Below are 23,515 nucleotides of genomic sequence, written 5' to 3'. Positions count from 1 at the left end.
ATCATGTCTCTGAGCTGCTGAAATCCCATTTCAACAGGATCCACCATGTATAGAATATCAGATCCAAACTCAGCATAGGATATAAAGCCTACAAACTCTGGAGCTTTGTAGACTCATTTTGAAACTCTATGTGCCAGCAGGGTGTGGTGGCTTAAGCCTGAGCTTTGGCAGGCTGATGCAGGAGGATTGCCTGAGGCCAGGAGTTTGAGACTAGCCTAGGCAACATAGCAAGATCCCTGTCTCTACAAAAATAAAAATATTACCCAAGCATGATGATGCATACTTACTTATCCTAGCTACTTGGAAGGGTGAGGCAGGCGGATTGCTTGAGCCCAATAGTTCAAGGTTATAGTGAGCTATGATCATGCCACTGTACTCCATCCTGGGGGCCAAAGCAAAACCGTGTCTCAAATAAAAAAGCCTCTATGTACCATACCCTACAATCTACTCTGTCAACCCACCTGCCATTCGCTAATATTGCATTTTCTTATATGTTCTCGCCACATTGCACGTGTATTGCATCAGCTTGGAGTATCTCCCCATCCACTGCCCCTGGTCAATGTACTGAATTTTATGTGTGGTGTCCTCCATCAGCTCTGTACTGTGGAACTACCACAATTAAGTACCTAACATGAGGTACTGCAGTGATCTGTTTATATCAAAATTAGCAAATTATGGCTCTTGGGCCAAACTCAGCTTGCCACTTGTTTTTGTAAATAAAGTTTTATAAGAATACGCCCATGAGAATTTGTTTATACATTGTCTGTGACTGCTTTTGAGCTACAATGGCAGAGTTGAATAGTTACCACAAAAACTATGGCTTGCAAAGCCTTAAATAATTACAATCTGGTCCTTTACAGAAAAAGCTTGTCAACTCCTGGTGTATATGATTGCCTCTGACAATAGAATGTGAGATCCAGGAATATAGAGATTACTTGGTTTATTTCTCAATTAGTGAAAATTGTGTAATGTAATAAATGTAATTTATTGAATTACATTTAATATTTTTAATAAATTACATGAATTTTATCTTTGAAAGATGTCATTAACAAGTATCTAAGAAAGGACTGAATGAGTTATTGAATAAATGAATGTCAGAAGACCTGAGTTCAGTCCTTGATGAAAATATATTGGGTTGGATTATTTCATCTAATAAAAAAAAGGCTATCTAGAATTCTTCTAGTTCTCAAAATTGTAAATTTATTCCAAGAAAGGAGAGAAGGAGGATTGTGATAAGCAAAGAAACCTTTACCCAATTTGAAAAGGGTAAGGAGCTAGTGTGGTAATCCAGGGGAGGATCTCAGAAATATTAAGCAGCTGTTTGTGTTCATTTGTTTCTGTACCTGAAACACTCTAGTCACCTCGTCCAAAAACCCTACTCAAAATCCAAAAACCTACTTAAAATCCAAACAACAGCATAAACCAGTAAAAAGCAGAGAAAACCTGAAAAAGTGGGTGGGAAAGTCAGGCCAACTTGGTAGGGAATGACAATATGACAATACCACATTTCTTGTCAGTGGGAGGTGAGAAAGACATAGAGCTCAACCCTTGCTTCTCTAAATTATTGGCAATTCTTAGACCTGTCTCCGGGCTTTAAAACTCATTCAGCCTATCCATGGAAAAAGGAGACAGCCTGTAGGCTGATAACCCTTAGTGCTAAGCTCCTTCACCATTTTTACCAACTCCTGGACCCTGCAGTGTTTTATTTTGTGATTTTTTCCAGTTCAAATAGGCTTTCTTGGGGTGAGTGATTAAAATATATGAAGAGGAGGAATTGAAGGTAATTGCCACATAATTATTAAGGTGCATTTGCCTTCTTTTCCTTCAAGACTCAGATATGTACTCTTAATACATTATATGACATTATTAATATAATAATATCTTAGGCACATGTTAATCACTGTAATAACCATGTATTTTTGCTTCTGTTTCATATCTTAAGCTTAAATGTATCAACACAGCCTGTGAAATTGTTAGTTTAAAAAGATCCTAACGTCCTTATCAGAGTACCTGCAGATTGATCTTGACTTCCTCAAAAGCCCCGAAGTACATACATGGTATTTTAAGGTTCATTATGGACTAGTAATCATGGCTTAACTTCTTCCTTAAATAATTGGCATTCCAAACTCAAGTCTAAACAGAAAACTGGGATTTAAATTGTTCCTACTACTTCCTTTTGGAAATCACCCATATGTATGAAAAGTTCTCTCAGTCTATGATGATATCAAAGCTTTCACTGAAAAAATATTTTTCAGAAGGAGTCATAGTAGTATAAAAATATTGTTTATTCCTTTTGAAACATGTATGTCAGACTGTGAAAAATTTCCTCTTGACCCATGCTTCAAACATCCCATAACATCTTTACAGTATCAAATATGGATTTGATTTTTAATAACTTCCACAATGATAACATTCATGGTTGAAGTTCAAGGGAAATAAAATAGGAAACTAAAGATTACTAGATGCAGGATTCCTATAACTAACATCTATTTCAAAGGCTTCAGATATCTGTGGTACAGCTTGCATTTAAATGTTTAAAATTTCAACAGTTCACCGTTGCTCTTCAAAACATGTTTTCATCAACAATTTCAATAGTCAATTGGTTCAGTTTTGACAGCTTTATTGTGAATTTCAAGACTTTAGACATTTTCTCCATTCTTTCTTTTATTGAGAATATTTGGGGACTTTAGGAAATTTCAGTATTCTCCAGTATATGTGCTTGTAGCATCTTAGATCAGAATATGGACTCTAGGGCCAGACTGCTTGAGGTTGACTCCCCGCTGTGCCACTGACTCACTTTATATAACTGTGCACAAGTTTCATAAACTCTGTTAGATATCCCTGTTTCCCCATTGTTAAAATGTGAATAATAACAGTACCCACCTTGTAAAATTATTGTGATAATTAAATGAGTTCATACATGTAAAGAACTCAGAACAATGCTTTGCACATTGTAAGCGAAGAGCAAATATTTATTTTTACATCAATATATACACATATGTTATATAAATATAGAAATCATAAATTCATACTCTTCATTTGAATTGAATTATTATTCCTCAAATAACCATCATTTGCATAATAAGTTTCCTCAGTTGACTACCTATGTGGCAGAATAGGAACCATGGAGAGTAAAATGTCAGGTTCTTGCTTCCCAAGTAAATGGGAAGTATAGCAGTGCACTTTACCATAGGAAATGAAAGCACAAAGAAAATCTTTGCAGAGTCTGTAGTGCCAGTCCATTTATTGTGGATCAGACAGCACAGCCCACATCATCATCTCTTTTGCTGAATTATCATATGGAGTCAATGTTCAAAAAGGACATGAGGAATGCCACTCTTGGATTCCAGTCTGAGTCCCTGGCACTGGGTTCAGGGCTCCCATTAATAATTGCTAATGTACTTTGCAATCCCAATGCACAGTGAAAGAGGATTAACATCTGTTGTGCCAAAAAAACATGAACACTAATATTCCTTTTAGTGGACATCTTTGTTTTACCAGACTTAATTCATTAACATTTCTTTGTTTATGTAGGGACTTATGACATTTTACATTGTCACCATCAGAAAATGTTGACAAGCTTACAGAACTGTGCACTGAAACATTGATGAGGCTCTGTTCAAAATGTCACTGAGCCTCAAACTCACTATTTCTGAAACATGGTTTTGAAGAAAAATATGTAAATATGTTTCATTTGAGGGACACATTGTCTAAGTAAAGGAGCTTGTTCCATTTTTTAATGATGTTGTAAGGGTCATACTTTTCGAATGGATCAAAAATGAAGAAATACGAACGGTCCTAACTAGGGTATTTTTAAGCTACTAAAAGACTCAAAAATATATCTATCCATATTTTCAGATTCTATGTTTGATTTTTAACCATTAAGACTAAAAGAAGAGTAGAACATTGATTTTAGATCTGCCAGTTTATAGAGTTATGGCCATGGAAACTGGAGTGCATCCCAGAACCTTAGATTATAGTTGCCTTGTCTATAAAATAAAAGGGATAATACTATCATTCAGCATAGTTCAACAAATCATTTGTGAGAATAATGAGATGAGAAATTTTTTGGGATTTTAAGTAGAAAATATTTTCTGTTCATATAATATTTGCTTTTGTATATTTTGTCCTTTAGGCCAGGACTCCTCAACATCAGTGAGCCTGCCACACAGCCGTGGTTGGCAGACACGTGGCCAAACACTGGCAACAACCACAACGACTGCTCCATCAACTGCTGCACGGCTGGCAATGGGAATAGCGACAGCAACCTGACTACCTACAGTCGCCCAGGTTAGGGACACAGAGAGAGCTTGACATGTATATGCTTATCCATAATAATTAAAAATACAAAACTTTAAAAAAGTTTTCATCCAGAAGGGGATACGTTTTCTTTTTCCTCTCTCTACATGGAAAGAGAAAATTTGATGAACATTTGGATGAAAAATTGACCATTGTTGAGCAAACTAACTTGATTCAAGTATTTTTTCCATCCTTAAACCTCCATTTCTCACCCTCCAGCAAGAAAAATTTTCCCAGAGAATTAAGAATATAAATTATAGGATAGATAGCAAATAAGAAAAAAATGAATAATGTAAAAGTGTCTATCTTTATAAGAATGTATTGAATTATAATTTTTAAAATGAAATCTTGAAACTAATTAACTATAATGATTATTTTCAAGATTTTTATTATTAATAATTATTATTAATTAATTAATTATTAATAATTATTATTACCTATAATAATTATTTTCAAGATTTTTTAGGGGTAGTAACAGATCAAAAGGTCAATAAATCCATAGTTATAGTGAACCAAATACTTTAATAGCACCAACAATTATAATCATACAATAACAAAAAAATTTAAATGAAAATTAACTGAAATTTTAAATCAGATTTTGTAGTATAGAAATAAATCCTGAGGACACAAGATACATATAAATATATATACATATATATATTTATCTTTCTCATGTGTGTATATATACATTTTCTATTGTGTATTTTTGGTTCACAAAAATGAGTAATTAATCTCATGTTAAAACATAACAGTAAAAAAATGGATGTGGAATATTCAAGATTTAAAGAAATAAAAATCACAAATGATTTCTCACAAAACAACCCAAGTATTCACAATATAGGGACCATTAAAAGAATTATAAAGAATCTATATGATAATCAAAGAAAAATAATACATGAAATTAAAGAAAAGAGAAAGAGTGCGTGGCATTTAAGTAAAGATATACACTGTAAGGAACAAATCAGAGAGTAATATGTATGTCTATCCTTAAAGTAAATCCTGAGTTTCCATTGGATATGGATGTGACATATCCATGTGACCAAGTCTATGTCCTCCAGAGCTCCATATTCTGGTTATCTAGACAGAGGGAGTAACTATAAATAAAAGAAAGACTGTGCTGAGACCCATAGGAGAAAAAAAATGGTCATATCCATTTAAATTAATATGTAGAACTACATGGTCTAATATGGTAGCCACTGGCCACAGATGGCTATTGAAATTAATTAAATAATATAAAATTCAAAATTCAGTTCCTTATTGCACTAGCCACATTTCAAGTGTTCAATAGCCACATGTTAATGCAGAGTTAGCATATTAATCTATCGTTTTTAAAAGATATCCAGTTAAAAACTAACACTAAGGTGTCCTATCAATATTGGTGCCACTTTTGAACTCCATGAATAAAATAATGGTATTTTTACCATTGTAACTTGACCAATTTTTTATTTAAAAATATTTTAATTTTAAAATATGATTTTAGTTTTTCCTACTGTTTTAATATTTTCAACTGCAGACATAAAATATGTCCTTATGTCCAAATATTTCAATGAAGGGAAAATTAGAGAAGAAATGCGATGTTAGATATATTGGATATGATTTTAGGCTTTATTTGATTCAATAATCCAAGATACTATGATTCATTTTGTCAACATCATTGTCATTCTATATTTTTTGGGGTGTCATTATGAAACCATCAGGAATTGATTATACAGTATCTTTCCCTGATAATGATTATCCTACATGACAAAGATAAGAACTAACAAAATTTTCCTGAGTGCTATTTACCATTATTTATCTTTGTTCTCCATATCTTTTGAGTAGAAGTACTTTATAAAATATTGAATTCTCAAGTTTTTGTTCTGTGGATAGAGTTTTTTCCCTTTTTCTGAATTCTTAACTCATATGCTTTGTTGCTTCAGCAGCTAACTAGTAGCTTCAATCAATACAGTAACCAAAGACTAGAAAAATCTATGGTTGACACATAAAGATATTCACATATATATTATTTTAGGAAGTTCTATTAATGGGGTTGTTAAAGGAAAATTATGTTAAATCGGATGAATTATTTACTTCAGGACTAGCAAAAATTCAAAATTATTATCTCTATACAAATTCTGTATATCCTCTCTTACTCTCTCAACTTTAATTGTTTCATTTAGGGCATCCATATAGATATTTGGCCCTTTTTTTTTCACCTTATTCATCTTATTAGAACTTATTTATACTTTACACAACAATTTTCTTGTGACTCGCAAAGCTTCTTAGGAAGAAACGTAAAACGAATAACCATGCAGAATGACTTTTTCCTTTTCCTCTCCATTGCACATAGCTGATTGTATAGCAAATTATAACAACCAACTGGATAACAAACAAACAAATCTGATGCTCCCTGAGTCAACTGTTTATGGTGATGTGGACCTTAGTAACAAAATCAATGAGATGAAAACCTTCAATAGCCCAAATCTGAAGGATGGGCGTTTTGTCAATCCATCAGGGCAGCCTACTCCTTACGCCACCACTCAGCTCATCCAGTCCAACCTCAGCAACAACATGAACAACGGCAGCGGGGACTCCAGCGAGAAGCACTGGAAACCACCGGGACAGCAGAAACAAGAAGTGGCACCAATTCAGTACAACATCATGGAACAAAACAAACTGAACAAAGGTGAGGAGCTTCGCCTGTCTTCCCATCTTTTTCTGTACTGACACTCTTAAGGCTTCGGCACTAGATGCTGAAACTTGTCTGAGAGTAGCAAGTAAAATCTTTTCTTTTGTTACTAAGATTTTTCTTATTTCTTTGGTTTTGAAATTTCCAGTGTCAAAGAGTTAATTAGCACAACAATGACCTTGGAAAATTCATTTCATCATAATATATAAGTATTTTCAAACGGTTTTGAGATTAATTTAAATTTAATAGTAGGTGAGGGATTGCTTAGGACAGTCAATCTTTTATTCATAAGGCAGATGTACAACCGTCACAATACCTCACATTTTCAATAAATAGACTATCCCATTCTTTCCACTTGAGGATGGAAGATAATTGCTTCTACATGGTCCTATAAACGAATGGCATTTTTATATCAACCTGAAGAAAAATAATTAAATTATACTTGAACTGGAGAAGTGGTTCAATTTCTTGTATTTCTCCTACCTCATGTGGTTAATAAGACTGCTTCGATGTATAATTTTAGAACCTAAATTTCTTTGGTTGACCTGATTGAAGTCTGTCAGTATAGAACTTAAAGTAAATTGAGTTTAGTATTATCCTGAAGAGGCAGAATAGTATTCTATGGCCTGAGGGGAATGTTTCTCGATTGTAATATGTGTGAGTTTGAAAGATAGATATTTGATTTCTATGTAGTCCTTCAGTCTATGGCTTTCATAGCATGGTTTGCAAAGTTATACCTCTAGGAAAAAAAAGGGATTGTTTTCACTTGAATAGATGGAGTAATGCTGTGCAAGTGTCCCGGTAAAGAATACTTTTTTTTTGGTAGATAATTAGAGACATAGATTTATTTTCTTTAGGCTTGAGTTGGCATCATTTTCTTTAAAAATAAAACTTATTGCACTTAGAGAAAACAAAAATGTAACTTAAACATTTCATTTAATTAAGGTAATGTTATGTATTTTAATTTGATAATATAGTCCATCTAGCCTTTTTTCAAGTTTAAGAAAGCACTTGATTGGTGTACTATCCCAGTTTAATAAATATTTATTAAGACTCCTGCATAAGTTCATGACAATGTCTGACAAAGATAAATAGGATAGTTTCTGCAATCATGGAGTTTGCTATGGTGATTCAAACTATTGTCACATTATTCCTCCACAGTGTATGGTTTTACTGTGGACTTCAGAAAGCTTTGACAGCCTCCATACAAATATTTCAGAACTCTGATTTATTGTTTATACTGCTTGTAAGCAGATTTGGTATGTCAGGCTATAATAAAGAACCTGGAATGCAACTAGATGACAGATTATTACTGACTACATTCCAGTGGCAAGCTTTTCTTTTGGATTTTCACCTTTGCCCAAGTAAACAGAAGCATTTCTGGGGCAAATTAAGATATTTTGTTTTCTTATCATGGATATATTTGTTCATTAGATATAATCTTGCTGACAAGCTTCAGTTTTATTTTTTTATTTTCTTATAATTTATTTTTTATGATTTGCAGACTTAACATTTTCATGATTTCTTATTTTTAAAATTATTTTGTTACTGTTACTATATTATTAAAGTTATGTGTGTGTGCATGTGTGTGTAATATATTCTTATTTATTTATTTATTTATTTTTAAAGATAGGGTCTTACTCTGTCATCCAGGCAGGAGTGTAGTGACCCAATCATGGCTCACAATAACGTCAAATTCTTAAACTCAAGTGATCCTCCTGCCTCAGCTTACCAAGTAGCTGGAACTACAGGCACACAACACCATGCCTGATGAATTTTTAAAATTTTATTTCTTGTAGAGATGTGGTCTTTCTATGTTGCCTTGCTGGCTTTGAACTCCTGGCCTCAGGCAATCCTCCTGCCTCAGCCTCCCCAAATGCTAGGATTATACGCCTCAGCCACTGTGCTCAGCCTGTAAACCCTTTTATATTCTGACAATCTGAATATAAAAATGAAAGAAAAAACAAGGCAAACAAATGATTCAATTAGTTTCTTGACTCAGAAATATAGACAAAGCAAATAGATGTGAATAACTCACAAAGAGAAAATAATTGTTTAATTTTTTTCCACCTGAAATGTCTAGATTATCGAGCAAATGACACAATTCCTCCAACTATCCCGTACAACCAATCATATGACCAGAATACAGGAGGATCCTATAATAGTTCAGACCGGGGCAGTAGTACATCCGGTAAGTAAGGAGAACCAAAGAAAAAGTCAACCTCTCCTTTTTAGGATGATACATTCCAAGATTATGAATTGAGTGCTAATGGTCCAATGTATGCAGGTACCATGTCTAATCACTTTATGTAATTTGAATTCTAAGCATGGGTCTTGTCCTGAAATTTGAGGGACTGTGCCCTAACTGAACCATTTTATGTTCTATTTGGTGGCCAAAGTCGTAAGTTTCCTATTTTCCTCCCTGTTAATAAGCTTTAGCAATCTAAGCTTTAAGGGCCATTGAAACTTTTTTTTTCCCTCTTGGACAAAATATAATTAAAATTGTCACACATATAGTTCATTTGCTAAATATGTTGCCATTTGAATCTAGTCTATAAAAGCACATAACATTTGAGTACACTTGAGCAGAATCAAAAGCCTAAGAGACAATAACATGGGATCCTGGTACAATAGGAACCTGTCTCAGTTTATAATCTCTCTACCATCCCTCAGTTCTTGCTCGAAAACCTCATAAAGCGACTGCCACATTGAGCTCTTTTCCCTGTGGTCTGCATGCTGCTGCAGCTGTTTGCCAGCTGTTTTCCTGGTAGGAGCTGCAGATGGGAACTTCCTAGTACTTTAAGTTCTGTTTTTCTAATTAAAGGCGATTCATTATTAGAGCTAACATGTGACCAGTCACACCACAATGAGAACAAAAACTGTTGATCTTGATTCTAGCATGTTCCTCCAGAAAAGGATAGAAATGGCACACCTCCCAGCAACTAGACTGAAGTTGATGCTAGGGGCTTTTAGCCAAGAGTCTCTACCCCTCTTTTGTAATGAATATGGCATTTATGTTTTACAATTAACCAAGGCATGCTGGTTTGGCATTTTCTAGATGTGTTGAAATGGTTCCTATTTGAATTAAATGAGCTTAGAAATGGCCCTTTACCTTTCTAGATCTACTCTGATTCTATTATATGTTGTTTGGGATTTTTCTTAACAACTTAAATCTTATTAAATGATTTATTTTCTTTTTTTTAAATTAAGTCAACCCTGAGTTAAGAGAAAAATTGCAAGGCTCTACTTTTAGGAAAACCATATAAAATATTTTAATATTTGATTATCTCATATCATTTTATCTTTTAATTCTTAGTCACTTATGGAGAAAAGTATATCTTATTGGGAAAAATTATGATTCAAAGTTATTAATCTTCAATTGACATTCTCCATCCTTCAGCTTAGATACCTAGATTTTATTGTTCTGCTGCTATTTACCATTTGGTATATTAAAAAGTGATATAAAGATGTGAAATCTGGTGATAATTAGGGAAGAGAACAAAGCCAGTAAATAAGACATAGGAGAGCTTTGTGTTGTTAGGTCTTTCAGGACTGGTGGAGTTGTTACAGAGGATGTATGTCAGGAAATAAAAAGGAAGGTGCTAGTTAATGTCAACTCCACAACACATGCACAGCCATCCCAATATAGGACAACTGAGTGGTGGAATAAAGTAGAGATGCGTTGGCATTGGACTGACAATCATAGTTTATTAATAATAGCCTATTCCTTAGTCCACACTTGGTGCAGTAACATACCAGTGCAAGAACATGTGGCTCAGCAAACACTGCCATTTAACTGAAAATTCCCAGGTGACTTAAAAAGAAAAAAGGCAGCTCCTTGAATATGTTAAGACCTGTTTCATGCATCATGTGACTTGGAGCTGTTTCAGATAGGGTTAAAAAGAATAAGACCAAGATAGTTCACTGATATTAAGGAATCATATGACAAAAATAATTATAGACTCATTGTCTATAATTCACATATGAATCAGAAATGTGTCGTATTTGGAAGGGGGAATATTTTATTCTTAAATACCTTTTGACCCAAAGTTTTTCTAAAATGAATGCTATAAAATGTACAGCTACCACTGTTTAAAGACTATGCCAAATCTAAAATCAGAACGCTGGAGCACTTGAATAATTGGACTATTTTAAACTATTAAGAATGTTCAAACAACATCATTTTACTATCTGCCATAATTTTATAGAAATAGTGTCTGAAAATACTTCTATCCCTTTTTAAAAATAATTTTCCTACTTCTTTTGTCATTAGTTATATTAGCTATTCCAGCAATTATTTTCATCTGCTCCTGCCTTTCTGAAAAAAACTAGTAATTTCATTGTGCCTAAAACATTTCAATGGACAAGTACAAATTATATATATTCAGTGATTTAATGCAACAGTGAAACTCTAATAGATCGTATCTGTATCATATTGTATTTTAGGTTCCAGCAATTAAATAATAGAAAGGCACTCCAGAAAATATGTCTACAGCTCATTTGTTTGAGATGATAATCCATAATGCAACTAATTGCTATAGGAAAATCACTATTAATGATATGACTTATAAAATTCATTTATGGTTTAATTGCTTTTTTTGCTATTTATTTTGTGGTTAAGCGTGGCAGTACTTTGCTTCTATTGTGTAAAGTTCTGTTTAAAATTAATGAAGAAAAGTGTGTTTATCTCTCTAGAAGCATATAAATTATAATATCATATTTACAGAAAATAATTAACTTGTGAATAATAGACAAAATTTAAAAGCCACAAATAAAAAGGCTTGTATTTTATTTCCTTTCTAGGGAGTCAAGGGCACAAGAAAGGGGCACGAACACCTAAGGTACCAAAACAGGGCGGCATGAACTGGGCAGACCTGCTTCCTCCTCCCCCAGCACATCCTCCTCCCCATAGCAATAGTGAAGAGTACAGTATTTCTGTAGATGAAAGGTAAGAAGAACTTTAGAACAGATGTAAGTGGTGTAATATGATTGCTTAAACTCATATTAAGTACTTATTAGGAGACTGATTCCGAAGGTCCACAAAAGGTCTCTAAATAAAACAGTGTTGGTCAACAGGAATTGAAAACCCTCCTCAATGATACCAAAAAAAGGAATTTGTGCTTTTGAAGTTTCTTTTGGACCTAAGAAATGTATATATATATTCCACATACATGCATACATAAATACATATATATATATTTCACATATGTATAATCACAAAAATATAATGCTCTCCTGTATATATCATATATAAGTATATATAATTTTATATATACATGACTTTGTGATTTTCAAATACAGTATTAGAACTTCTGTGGCACATTTCCAAGTTTTCATAAAATGATTGTGTGGATTTATACCACAGTTATATCCAGAAAACTATTTAATTTTAGATATTATCACATTATGCTGAAAACTGCAGAAATTTAAACTTTATTGAATATTTTTTATCCCCACCAGAAGAGTTAGATTTACTGATTTTTTTCTCACAAGGATTTAACAAGTGTAAATAATTCACATGACAGCAATTAGGAGGGGAGGTGAGTGCCCTTTTGTTCTTTTTCCTTTTTTTTTTTTTTTTTTTGAGACAGAGTTTCCCTCACTGGAGTGCAGTGGCCTCATCATAGCTCACTGCAACCTCAAACTTCTGATTGCAAGCGATGATCCCACCTCAGCCTCTCAAAGTGCTAGGATTATAGTTGTTAGCTACCATGTCCAGCCAGTGTGCTTTTATTTCTTATTCCAGAGTCTGTAGAACTGGACGTGGTGCCTCCAAACAAAACAAAACAGCTGCTTTACTATTACGATCAAAGGTGCAGAACTCATTTGACATAGAGAATTAACAACCACAAAAACTTACCTGAAAATACAGTCTTTTTTATGACCATTCTAAAAAGTAAAACACATTCATTCATTCTCCACAGTTTTAGAGTTTCAACTGTACCCAGAAACGATACCTCTGTGCTTCTATTTTCCAATCATCTTATAAAATGCATTTTCAAGTAAAATTCTTATACAAAAAAATATTTACAGGGGATTTTCATTATCTGCAGTAGTTATGTTCTATGAAATTACTGTGAACACTGAATTAGCAAATATTGAACCATTGCTTCTAGGGGAAATACAGGGTTAGGTTCCTTTGAACCTCTGGTCACAACAGTTTCGTCAACTGACCATTGCATAATTTGTTTTATTTGCGTTTTGTTTGAAGATGCCTTATTTAATATGTATTGTTGATTCGTTAACATGGAATTCACAGCCAGTATCACACTAAGTCATTCCTGCATGAAGCTTATCTAACTGGATGTATTTTCTTTGTAAGGCACATTACAGTAGCCTTTTAGCATTTAAGAACACTAGATATCATTTCAGCACTTCTTTTGGGGTTCATTTAAGCCGAGAAATCACCAATTAAAGTAAAAATATTTTTAAAATAATGGCACTGCATAAACCATGAAAAGGACACTTATTTACAACTTGAGAGCTAACACAAGAAAGCAAAGTGCCACCTTGTTTACCTCAGCTGGGAACATGCACATCAGCTAGCTCAAATTTTGGTCCTCATTGTGCATGTATGAAATGACTATGTAAGTGCCACAAGGTTTGTAGGCTTAAAAATAAATTTTACCAGTTCAGTGAATTTACAAATATGGAATCTGCAAGCAATGGAGATAGACTATAGATTTTTAAAAAATTCATTTTCCAGGTAATTTTAACATTTATTGCTATTTTTATTCACAAAAGAGGACTAAAATGAAATAAGTGGCTATAGCTAAAAAATTTAAAAAAAAAATACAGGAGATATAGCTGTGCCTCAAAGAGAAAAACTGATTCTAATTGAAAAGAATGAAGGTTTCCTGATCTACTGGTATTTATTCTTGTTCGGGACAAATGAATAGGTTCTCAATTAAGAGGAGGGATTTTATGGACGTGGGACCACACAGAAATGTGAACTCCTGGAAAACTAACATGAAACATATGCCAGGGAGTGCGAGGCCACAGGGAAGGCACATGGAAGCCAGGCTATGCAGATACTTGAATGTCTTACTTAGGCTTTTATATTTTATTCTCTATGCAGTTAGCGAGTCATTTCTTACTTTGAAGAGCAAATGAATAGCCTGCAAGTGATGTGTATAATAGCAAAGTAATTTTGGAAGCAATGGAGTGACTGGAGGCTAAGAGATCAATTAAAAGATTGTTATAGTAGCACATACAACAGACAAATATAAGGGAATAGATTCTAGAGAGTTTTTATAGATATAATAGAATTGAATTGGGGGAATAGTTTGAGGGAGAAGAGAGAGAAGTCGAAGGTGACCACAAGATTTCTAGTTTGGACGAGTGAGCAAATTGCTATGCTGTTTGTTAATAAAGGGGGAGGTGGTGGGATTAGGGAAGTGAAGGAAGATACAAAGAAATCATGTTATTTGAACATGAACTTTCCTGAGTTCAGGTAAACAATGCAGGTGGTAGAAAATGAACATGAGAGATGGATAATGAAAACACAATTTATAAAATGTGATATATCACTGCCCTTCTAATCGAGAAACATATACCCTGGGGTAAGAGAAAAGAGAAAGACATGAATGTTCCCCTCATTCATCTTGGTTTCCACACAGCTCTAGCAGAGGATTAGAGGGACATTTCATTGTTTAATGGTATTGTATTTTTCACTCACCAAGCTAAATGCAAGCCAACTACTTCATGTTGTGCTCTACTGAAGAAATAGTGATTTATTATAATTTCAGAGGAGAAATGGGTGATATTGAACTAAATGAGTTGAAGATATATATAAATATATCTTCCTCTGAAACGACTTTCAAGAGTAATTTTTCTGGGAGATTAGAACCTCATCTTTGGATCATCTATAATACCATCTTTGTGTCTTATTTTAGAGAACGTGTAGAATCGGAGGGACAGAATGTACCAAATACATTTGGGCTGTGCTAAGTTAACCTGTGTTAAGTGGATTTTCGTATTGCACAACTTCCCAGACCCTATAATAACCTCATGTGCATTGCAGCCTCTCAGGAAAAAAAATAGAATATGTAGTAATATGTGCTAGTGAACTATTTATTTTTTTAACAAAACCTCCCTACTGTGACCCAGAACATTCAGATTTGAAAAAAAAAAAAATCAAAGCTGATATTTCACTTACTATACAAAACTTGAATAACCTGAAATACGCATCTACATGTCCTGATAATTTATTTTAGCTATGACCAAGAAATGCCATGTCCGGTACCACCAGCAAGGATGTATTTGCAACAAGATGAATTAGAAGAGGAGGAAGATGAACGAGGCCCTACTCCCCCTGTGCGGGGAGCAGCTTCTTCTCCAGCTGCTGTGTCCTACAGCCATCAGTCCACTGCCACTCTGACTCCCTCCCCACAGGAAGAGCTCCAGCCCATGTTACAGGATTGCCCAGAGGAGATTGGCCACCTGCAGCACCAACCCGATAGGAGGTACGTTGTCACTAGCCTTCTTCTTTGCTGACGATCAGATAATTTCCACTCTTCAGTGGCAGTTATTGAATACTATCCCATGAAGTAATTTTTATGTCACGTCAGTCTTTTCTTGCAGTGTCATCCCACAGTAAGCCTAGGTAATTAACATATCGTATAATATTGTTGACCACTGCATTAACTGATCCTAGTGAATTGGCAATCATAAAATAATGTGCATTAATCTCACCCACTAATGATGACGGCATTCATAAACACATGGAGATCATGTATATGGTTTGCTAATCCTGTGACATGTTATTGATGGTGGATATTTTTGTACTTTAGTTTTCTTTATGCATGAGTAAGTCACTTCATTGGTTGGCAGAAAACAGATTTTCTCCTGTTCCTTTAAATTAAGTCTACATAATGATTTGCTCCCTCATAGCTATAATGTCCCAGAAGAATGAGCTTGGTATATTCATTTTTGGTTGACCTCAGATACTTTTATTTTGGTTTAGATATTAGGTTGGAGTTCTTTTGTCAGCTTACTAAATAATATATGTGTGTATGTGCACGCTTAGACTTTTAAAAACCTATATATTGAACATCCTTAACCAATACATTTTTGTTATATACAGTGATTTCACTTGTCATTTCTACTACATAAAAGCTATTACTGCATCATGTTAGCTCTTCTCTCATTGTTGATGATTTTGTTTGTACTATTTTATTGCTCTTGACACATTATATTATATATATATTACTTTCAGTATTCCTAATATCATTTGAAACTGAGTATATTATTTGCCTCAGAAGATTTTCCTTCAATCTTCTTGAATGAATGACAAATTCTGGTTTATGCTGCTTGAATTTACTCTGTAGGTTAAAACAGAATTTTGTTATGTTTATTAACTTATTATATCATTAAGGGGTTATCATCAAATTTAAATAATATACTCTCTAAAAAGAAGGAAGTAGTTAAACCTTCTTCTATGTGACAAGAGGGAGTCTGGATTGCCATACATTTAAAAGTAATATTATTAACCCATGGAACTTCATGAAGATTGAAAACAAATAAGGCATCTCTTTTTCCCTACTAAGGTTAAAGATCATCTCTGCTATGCTTATTAGAAGTAAATGAGAGCCTAAAAGAGACTATTTAGCTCTGAAATACCTTAGTTTTCCTTTCTTATTGTTTTATATTACCCATTTCCTCACCATTCCTGTCTGTGTTACTAGTGATATCCAATATTTTCTTCCTGGCTGGCTCTTTTCTTGCCTTCCTTATGGTATCCTTTGTACCTTCCTCATAAGCAGAAGTAGTTTTACCTTTACCTAGCTTGACTTTACAGCCTCTTCACCTTCATTCAGTTCTTGCTTCTCTTCACTGTTCACTCTACTCCTTTTACATTTTCCCTTTCCTTGGCCTCCTTTCTATTTCCACGCTCTCCTACCAAATGGTATTGTTTAACTCCTCTGCCTTCCCAATTCCTGTTCACAACTCTGCCTGCTGAATTCTGGCTTATAATCCTGGCTTATAATGTTTTGCTTCCATCAGCCTGCTGAAAGTAACCTGCTAATGGTCAAATCCAAAGGCTTCTCAGTCTTTATCACAGTAAAGCTTTCTGTATTGTTGAGAGAATCAATGAGATAATGTATGTAAAGTGTCTGAGGCAGAGTAAGTATTCAACAAATATGAATTCCCTACGATGATGCTCACCCTTATGCTATCATCCCATCACTTGATTCAACTGTGACTTATATTCTGATGGCTGTCAAATCTATTTAGCCAGCCCAGACCTTTTTGCTGAGTGCCACATGGTATTTCCATTTGGACCTTCCCACATGGCCAAATCCATGTTCTTCATCCATGGGCTTGACTTTTCAAACTTGTTGCTTCTCCTACTTTGATGGATGTCTTGTTTAGAATTATCAACTATTATTTATTCACCAATGTAAAAAAAGCCAAGGGAATAGGCAAAATCATAAAGATACCTTTGTCATTTTGAAATCACCTTAATTATCCTGTTTAATTTCTATCATTCCACAAATGAAATCATTCAAGTCCCTTTAATTCTAACTCCAAACTAACCTTTGATTTCATTCCTGTTTTTATTCCTATAGCTGCTAGGGCATACCTTCAGTCCCTATCTCTTAAAATATGGCTATATCATTTGAACCAATCTCCACTTTTCTTCTCTCTCTCTTTTTCTGTCCACTCTCACATTATCTTTCTTTGCACACAACGAGTCTAATTATGTTCCTCCCACAGGGGTGGTGAACCTAATTTGTCTTAAACTCCCCAACATCCAGGTTTTGCACATGCTGTTTTTTTTTTTTTATTGCGTGGCAAGCTCATCTCATCTTTCCAAGCCCAGCTCAAATGACACTCCTTCCATGAAGCTTTCCTCTGGTTGCCTGGCAAAAGTCAGCTGCTCTTCTCCGTACTCTTCACAAGGGTCTGTTCACATCTCTCTTACCACGATAACCAGTTTTCATGTTGCATTAGCATTTGCTGTTTGTTTTTCTATTTCTCTATTTAAATTAACAGCTTTTTTGAGGGCAGATTATGTCATACTCATTTTGTTGAGTAACACAGAACTTTCTTCAGTAAGTATTTAATGAATGGAATCTGATACTACAGAAGAATTTGGGGTTGACTTTCTACTCTTTTAGGCTGATGAAGACTTGTATGAACTTGAGGTGGATATATATAATTTCGAAATACATTAAGTATCTGAACTTATCAATTTGACTATATTCAACCTTTTCAAAAGGTATGATTTTTGGTTTATAAAGGTATAATAAAAAGTAGATGAAAGCCCATTAAAAAAACTCAGTGCTTTTTTATGATGCATGTGTATTCTATATGTTTACTATGGAAAATTTTGAAAATACAGATGAACAAAATGAGAATATAAAGGTGGCGATGATCTATGTAGTCAAAAACAGTCACTGTGAAGACCTCAGTAAAGATCCTTTCAATCTTTCATCTCTATATATGCTCACACTTGCTTTGAATTTATGAAATGCTGAGATTATATTATAAGCTACTCTTTACACTGAAAAGTGTATTTTTCTATGTGGATAATTTTTTATTTAGACACTTATAAAATGTGTCCTATAATTTACTTTATCAATTTCCTAAAATTAGGCATTTAGATTATGTCTGCCTTTTTGTTACTATTTACAGCGTTGTGACTCCCATCTTTAATTGTCTTTTAATGAAGCCTTCTCTCAATCCCTTGCCCTATTCGAATACCTGCCCCATCAGTAGATGACTTATCATTCGTATCAACTTGCCACTTCTCTAATGGTACACTCATTGATAGCTATTTCTCTACAAATCTCATTCTAGAGCTTCAGATGCATATATCCAAGTGCTTCTTCCTGCATATTTTACTGCCTAAATATTAACATCATTCTCAGTGATACACATATCTCCATCCATAAATGCACTTTCCTAGTTTCAACAGGCATTTTCTCTCACCTGCATTACAGTAATGTTCTACTGAGTGGTCCTGTGGCCTTTAACCTTCCCACTGCTTCAATCTAGTCCCTTCCTAAAATGTGACATTGATCAAGTCTCTCCCCTGCTTAAAATCTCTCAATGGCTTCCCATTTTCCTTAAGACAAAGTCAAGATTCCTTAATGTAGCAATTGAGGCCCTTGGTGACCTGACCCCTGTGTGGCCTCCCATCCTCACCCATGCAGTCACTGTGTTGTCTCCACTCTAAGTTTCTTCTAGTTCCTACACTGAGCACAGCTCTCACTCACCTCGAGATATCTGCACATGCTGTGCCACCATCCTTCTGGAATGCTATCATCCCCTCTCTTTTGGGAATTAACCCCTATGAATCCTTTAGATCCAAGAGTAAATGGCTGATCCTCCTCACAGAATCTTTCCCCAATGTCCCAACTTTGGGATAGGAGCCAATTCTATGTATTCTCACAACACCCTATGCTTCCTCTGTCATGACACTTACATAATACTGCATTATCATTGCATATTTAATCAATGTTGATCTCCACTGGATTACAAGTCCCATCAGACAAGGATCATATCTATTTTATTTAGCTGAATTCCTAACATAATGCCTGAGTTTCTGTTTCTATTGCTGTCTAACACACTATTCTAAAACATTGTGGCTTAACACAACCATTTCATTTTATTCACAATCCTATGGGTCAGGAGTTCTGAAAGGATTCCGCTGGGCAATTCATCTTCTATCAGTGGGTTTTAGTGGCATTGCTGGGCTGGAAAGTCTACTTCTAAGTTAGTTTTTTCGCTCGGACATCTGAAGTCCCTCACATGTCAGATGTCAGTTATGTGCCTCATGTCCCTCATACACATGATGTCCCTCATGTGTCTGATGATCATCTCTGTTTCCACCTGGATGGAGTCTCACCCTTCATGGTCTCACCAAATAGCCCAGGCTTCTCAAAACATAGGGTCTCAGAGTAATGGCACTACTTATGTGGCAGCTGGCATCCAAGAAGGCTGGAAGAAGAAGTTTCCAGGCCAGTTAAGAATGACACTCTGACCCAGGATATAGCCTTACTTGTGCCATATTCTACTGGTCAAAGCACAGGGTCCTTCTAGATTCAAGACTGTAGAACTTAACTTCGTCTCTTGATGGGGGAGTGGCAGGTTCTGATTTCAGAAGAGCATTTGGAATGGAAGATACTGTTACGGACATTTTGCAAAATATAGTCTGCCATGGCCAGGTACACAGTTAGCTTGTATTAAGTGTGTATGCCTTAAAATTGAATCTTTATATATTTTAAAGTATAAAACATTTTATACTTTACCTAAGCTTTTATTGCATGTGATCTCTTTGGTCTAAAAATCTAGCAGTCTTTATCATAGTAGGCAAACAGTAAATATTTAAAGGATAAATTCATTTATTATGTTTAAATTTATTGATTAGTGGCATATATAAATCGTGCAATACATATTAATAAAAATTACTGAACTAAAACCATTATAACACTAAAATATTAATTAAATAAATATTAATGATCTGTATCATGGATATTACAACTTTGGCATTCTAATGAACTTCTGGGTTATTCCATTTTTGTCCAAACAGGATAAACTAGGTTACCCATATAATAGAAATCAATCTTCTCTTTTTTTTAGACAATAACTATGAAGGTAATATAATTAAACTTATTCACATATATTGTTTCCAAGTACCTAGTACAATTAAGTTTAATGTAGTCAATATTTGGTAAAAATCTCTTTAAAAATAAAAAGCATTTTGATGTATGTAATAGAAATTTACTGATATTTTATTAATATAGACAAATTGAGGTAATAGTTATTAATATTTACACAAAGCCTTGAAGCTACGTACCAGTGTTAGAAAAAAAATCTCAAAGGTATGCATTTTCCTCCTTTTGTCTTTTGCCTGGTAAATGCAATGTGGTGAACTGTATAAACACCTGCTTTCATAAATTAATGACATCATTCTGCTTTTCTCTTGAACATGTTTATGAAGGCATCATTTTTGCAAGAGCCTAGAGTGTTGTGATTCGCAGTCACATACTTGTACATTATTTTAGAAGACATTGAAACCCCTCAGGGGGAGAAATCTAGAGGGTTGAGGTTCATTTGCTACAAGTCCCACTTGAGTGTAGCATCTTGAAATAGCTTTTTGTTTTCAAATAGAATATATTACATATTTCAAACTGTACATGTTTATCACACATTCCCTGGGCTTGCCTTATTTACAGATGGTTTGAATAAATTTTTCTGTCTTCCCTCAACATTTGTACAGGGTGGTTGTAGTTAAAAGCCAGCCCTTGTTTAATATGAAGATATTTTTGCTCTACAGAACATGAATTATCCAAACACAACAATGCTGGCATCCTTTCATAGTGAGGTTGGCTATTCTACATCTTTTTATTGATGGTCAAAATTGTTCCCTTTGTGCTAAAAAGTCTTACATGTTTTTTAAAAAAAGACATTTCTTGTGGTATTTTGAATGCATATGCTGACAAAGACTGTAAATTAACTTTTAAGTGTGGTATTTTAGTGCATTCCAAATTAAACAATGGTTTTTCTCCTATGTGTATAATACACTCCATATTGAAACAATTATCCATTTTAATCTTTTAAATAACTTTAGCTTTGACACATTTTTCATATTTCTGCTAGTGCCACACACAGACACATTAAATACCACCCAGAAATAAAAAATAACACATCATATTAAATAATGTTGTGTGTATATATATATTATAAATATGTACACATACATAATAATATATATTTACACACATTTTTGTCTGTATGTACACATAGTTTTTCTATGTAATGTGATATTTTTCATTTCTTGGGTCTTAAATGCATCTGTATATAGCAAATATCTCTACTAGCCTTTATACACAGACACACACATACACATTTGTGAGTGTGTATATATATATATAATATATATTTACATTTATACATATATGTGTGTAACAATACCATTGCTGGAGGGAAGCTCATGACCTTGGAAGTAAAATTTAGTTTTAAATCCTGCATTTGACTTATACTAGCTGTGGCAACTTTGGCAAGGTTTTTGATTGCTCTGAATTTCAATATCCTCTTCTGTAAAATGATAATTTAAAAAGTAATTCAGAAAGTTGTTGTGGGTATTAAATGAGTTAACATTGTAAAATGTGCTTAGCTAAAAAGTAAGTGCTCATTAAATGAGTTAATTGTAGTATTTTCATAATCATTTATTTTTAATGTTTTCCATTTACATTAATAAAACAGGTTTATTAAAGTGTCTCAATTCATTGGAATAAAAAGCAGAAAACATTTTTATTCAAAAACTGCCATGCCACCCTAACAACTATGCTATGTTGAACTTACTTTTCCCCCACTATAGTGGTGATTTTGACCAGATCCTGCCTGGTTTTGGCCTCAAGTAGATCTTTACCAAATCCTTTATGGTTTTGACCTTAGTTGAATCTTGAACAGATCCTAAATGAGTGAGTTATTTTGTTTGTTTGCTTGCTTGCTTTTAATTTAAGACCCAGTTTTGTTAATTTTAAAACCTTAATCGTGTATTCCCAGGCAGAATGCAACTGTCTGTGGCTATAGTGGCATGGAGTAAGGGGGCATACTCTGCTTTTAACCACCTATCTGCTCCTGCCCCTTGCAGGTACATTCTCCTAGGTGCTAAGGCAGGGAAAATGGAACAAGAAAGGGGCAAACTGGATGAATATCCAATCTTCATTTTGGTTAGCACTAATAACTATTCTCTCTCATCTTCATCTATGAGTATTAGAAAGTTGGTAAGTGAGGGGCACAAGGATTCACTTACCCCACATATGAAGGCCTCAATCCTGGGCAACATCTCTAGGCATTTGTAGTTTTGGAGTGATTCAGACATAGCTTCAGGTTGACTACCAGTTGCTGGCATTCATGCCATATCTCTTCTAATTCCCCAAGCCATGGAGGTCATCAAATGGCATTAGACCTTAATTTCAGCTACCCTCCAGCACTAGTGCTCAGGTTGGCAGGCTTGTGTGGGATCCATCTTCTTTCCTTCTCAGGAGTACAGAATTTGATGAGGTGTTGTCATGACTCTTCTGCCTCATGGTTCCCTGTCATGCTGCCTTTCTAACCTTGCTTAAAGAGCACTGGGACTATTGCAAGTCCCTGACCTAGCTGGCCTCCAACCAGAAATCACCATGTGTCTTCCTTTTTTGCAGGCACTCTCCTCATTTAGGAATTATCTCTTGGCATTCTTCTCCCTTGGGAGTAACTCTACATACCTTGCTTTGCACTAGAGTCCAAATGCTGTCTACCTTCTCAGTCATCTTATATTCCCTGTGGATCATGATTTTGGGTGGTGTGAGTGGAAGGACTACTTTTTAATGGTGGTGTCTTTCAAGTCTGTGAACAGATGGTTGAAATCAGTTATCAGTAACTCTGTGAACTTAGATTGTGGAAACTACTTCATTTTGTCCTCAGCTTTGGTTCTTAACTAATACCAGGACATTTGAGCATTGTGTTAAACAGCTAAACAGAATAGCAATAAACACAATAGAGTTTAAAATAGGTAATCACATTTAGTGGAACTCATAAGTGAGTAAACCG

At 34.5% G+C, this 23,515-nt stretch overlaps 1 protein-coding gene across 5 annotated transcripts in view; it reads left to right on the top strand.

Moving 5' to 3' along the window:
* Positions 1-23,515, top strand: part of ROBO1 (roundabout guidance receptor 1) — a 1,079,496-nt gene that overhangs the window by 1,035,286 nt on the left and 20,695 nt on the right. For all 5 annotated transcript variants that reach the window (XM_020284809.2, XM_076000874.1, XM_012737156.3 and 2 more), the window contains 5 exons: positions 4,136-4,290; positions 6,629-6,964; positions 9,051-9,158; positions 11,771-11,915; positions 15,184-15,432. In XM_020284809.2, the coding sequence (XP_020140398.2) occupies positions 4,136-4,290; positions 6,629-6,964; positions 9,051-9,158; positions 11,771-11,915; positions 15,184-15,432 (993 nt within the window). The remainder of the gene's footprint in view (positions 1-4,135; positions 4,291-6,628; positions 6,965-9,050; positions 9,159-11,770; positions 11,916-15,183; positions 15,433-23,515) is intronic.

This window comes from Microcebus murinus, chromosome 1 (assembly GCF_040939455.1).
Source record: "Microcebus murinus isolate Inina chromosome 1, M.murinus_Inina_mat1.0, whole genome shotgun sequence".
In the NCBI taxonomy this organism is placed as follows: domain Eukaryota; kingdom Metazoa; phylum Chordata; class Mammalia; order Primates; family Cheirogaleidae; genus Microcebus; species Microcebus murinus.
The sequence above is the reverse complement of the archived record's forward strand: the minus strand, read 5'-3'. Positions and strand labels throughout refer to the sequence as shown.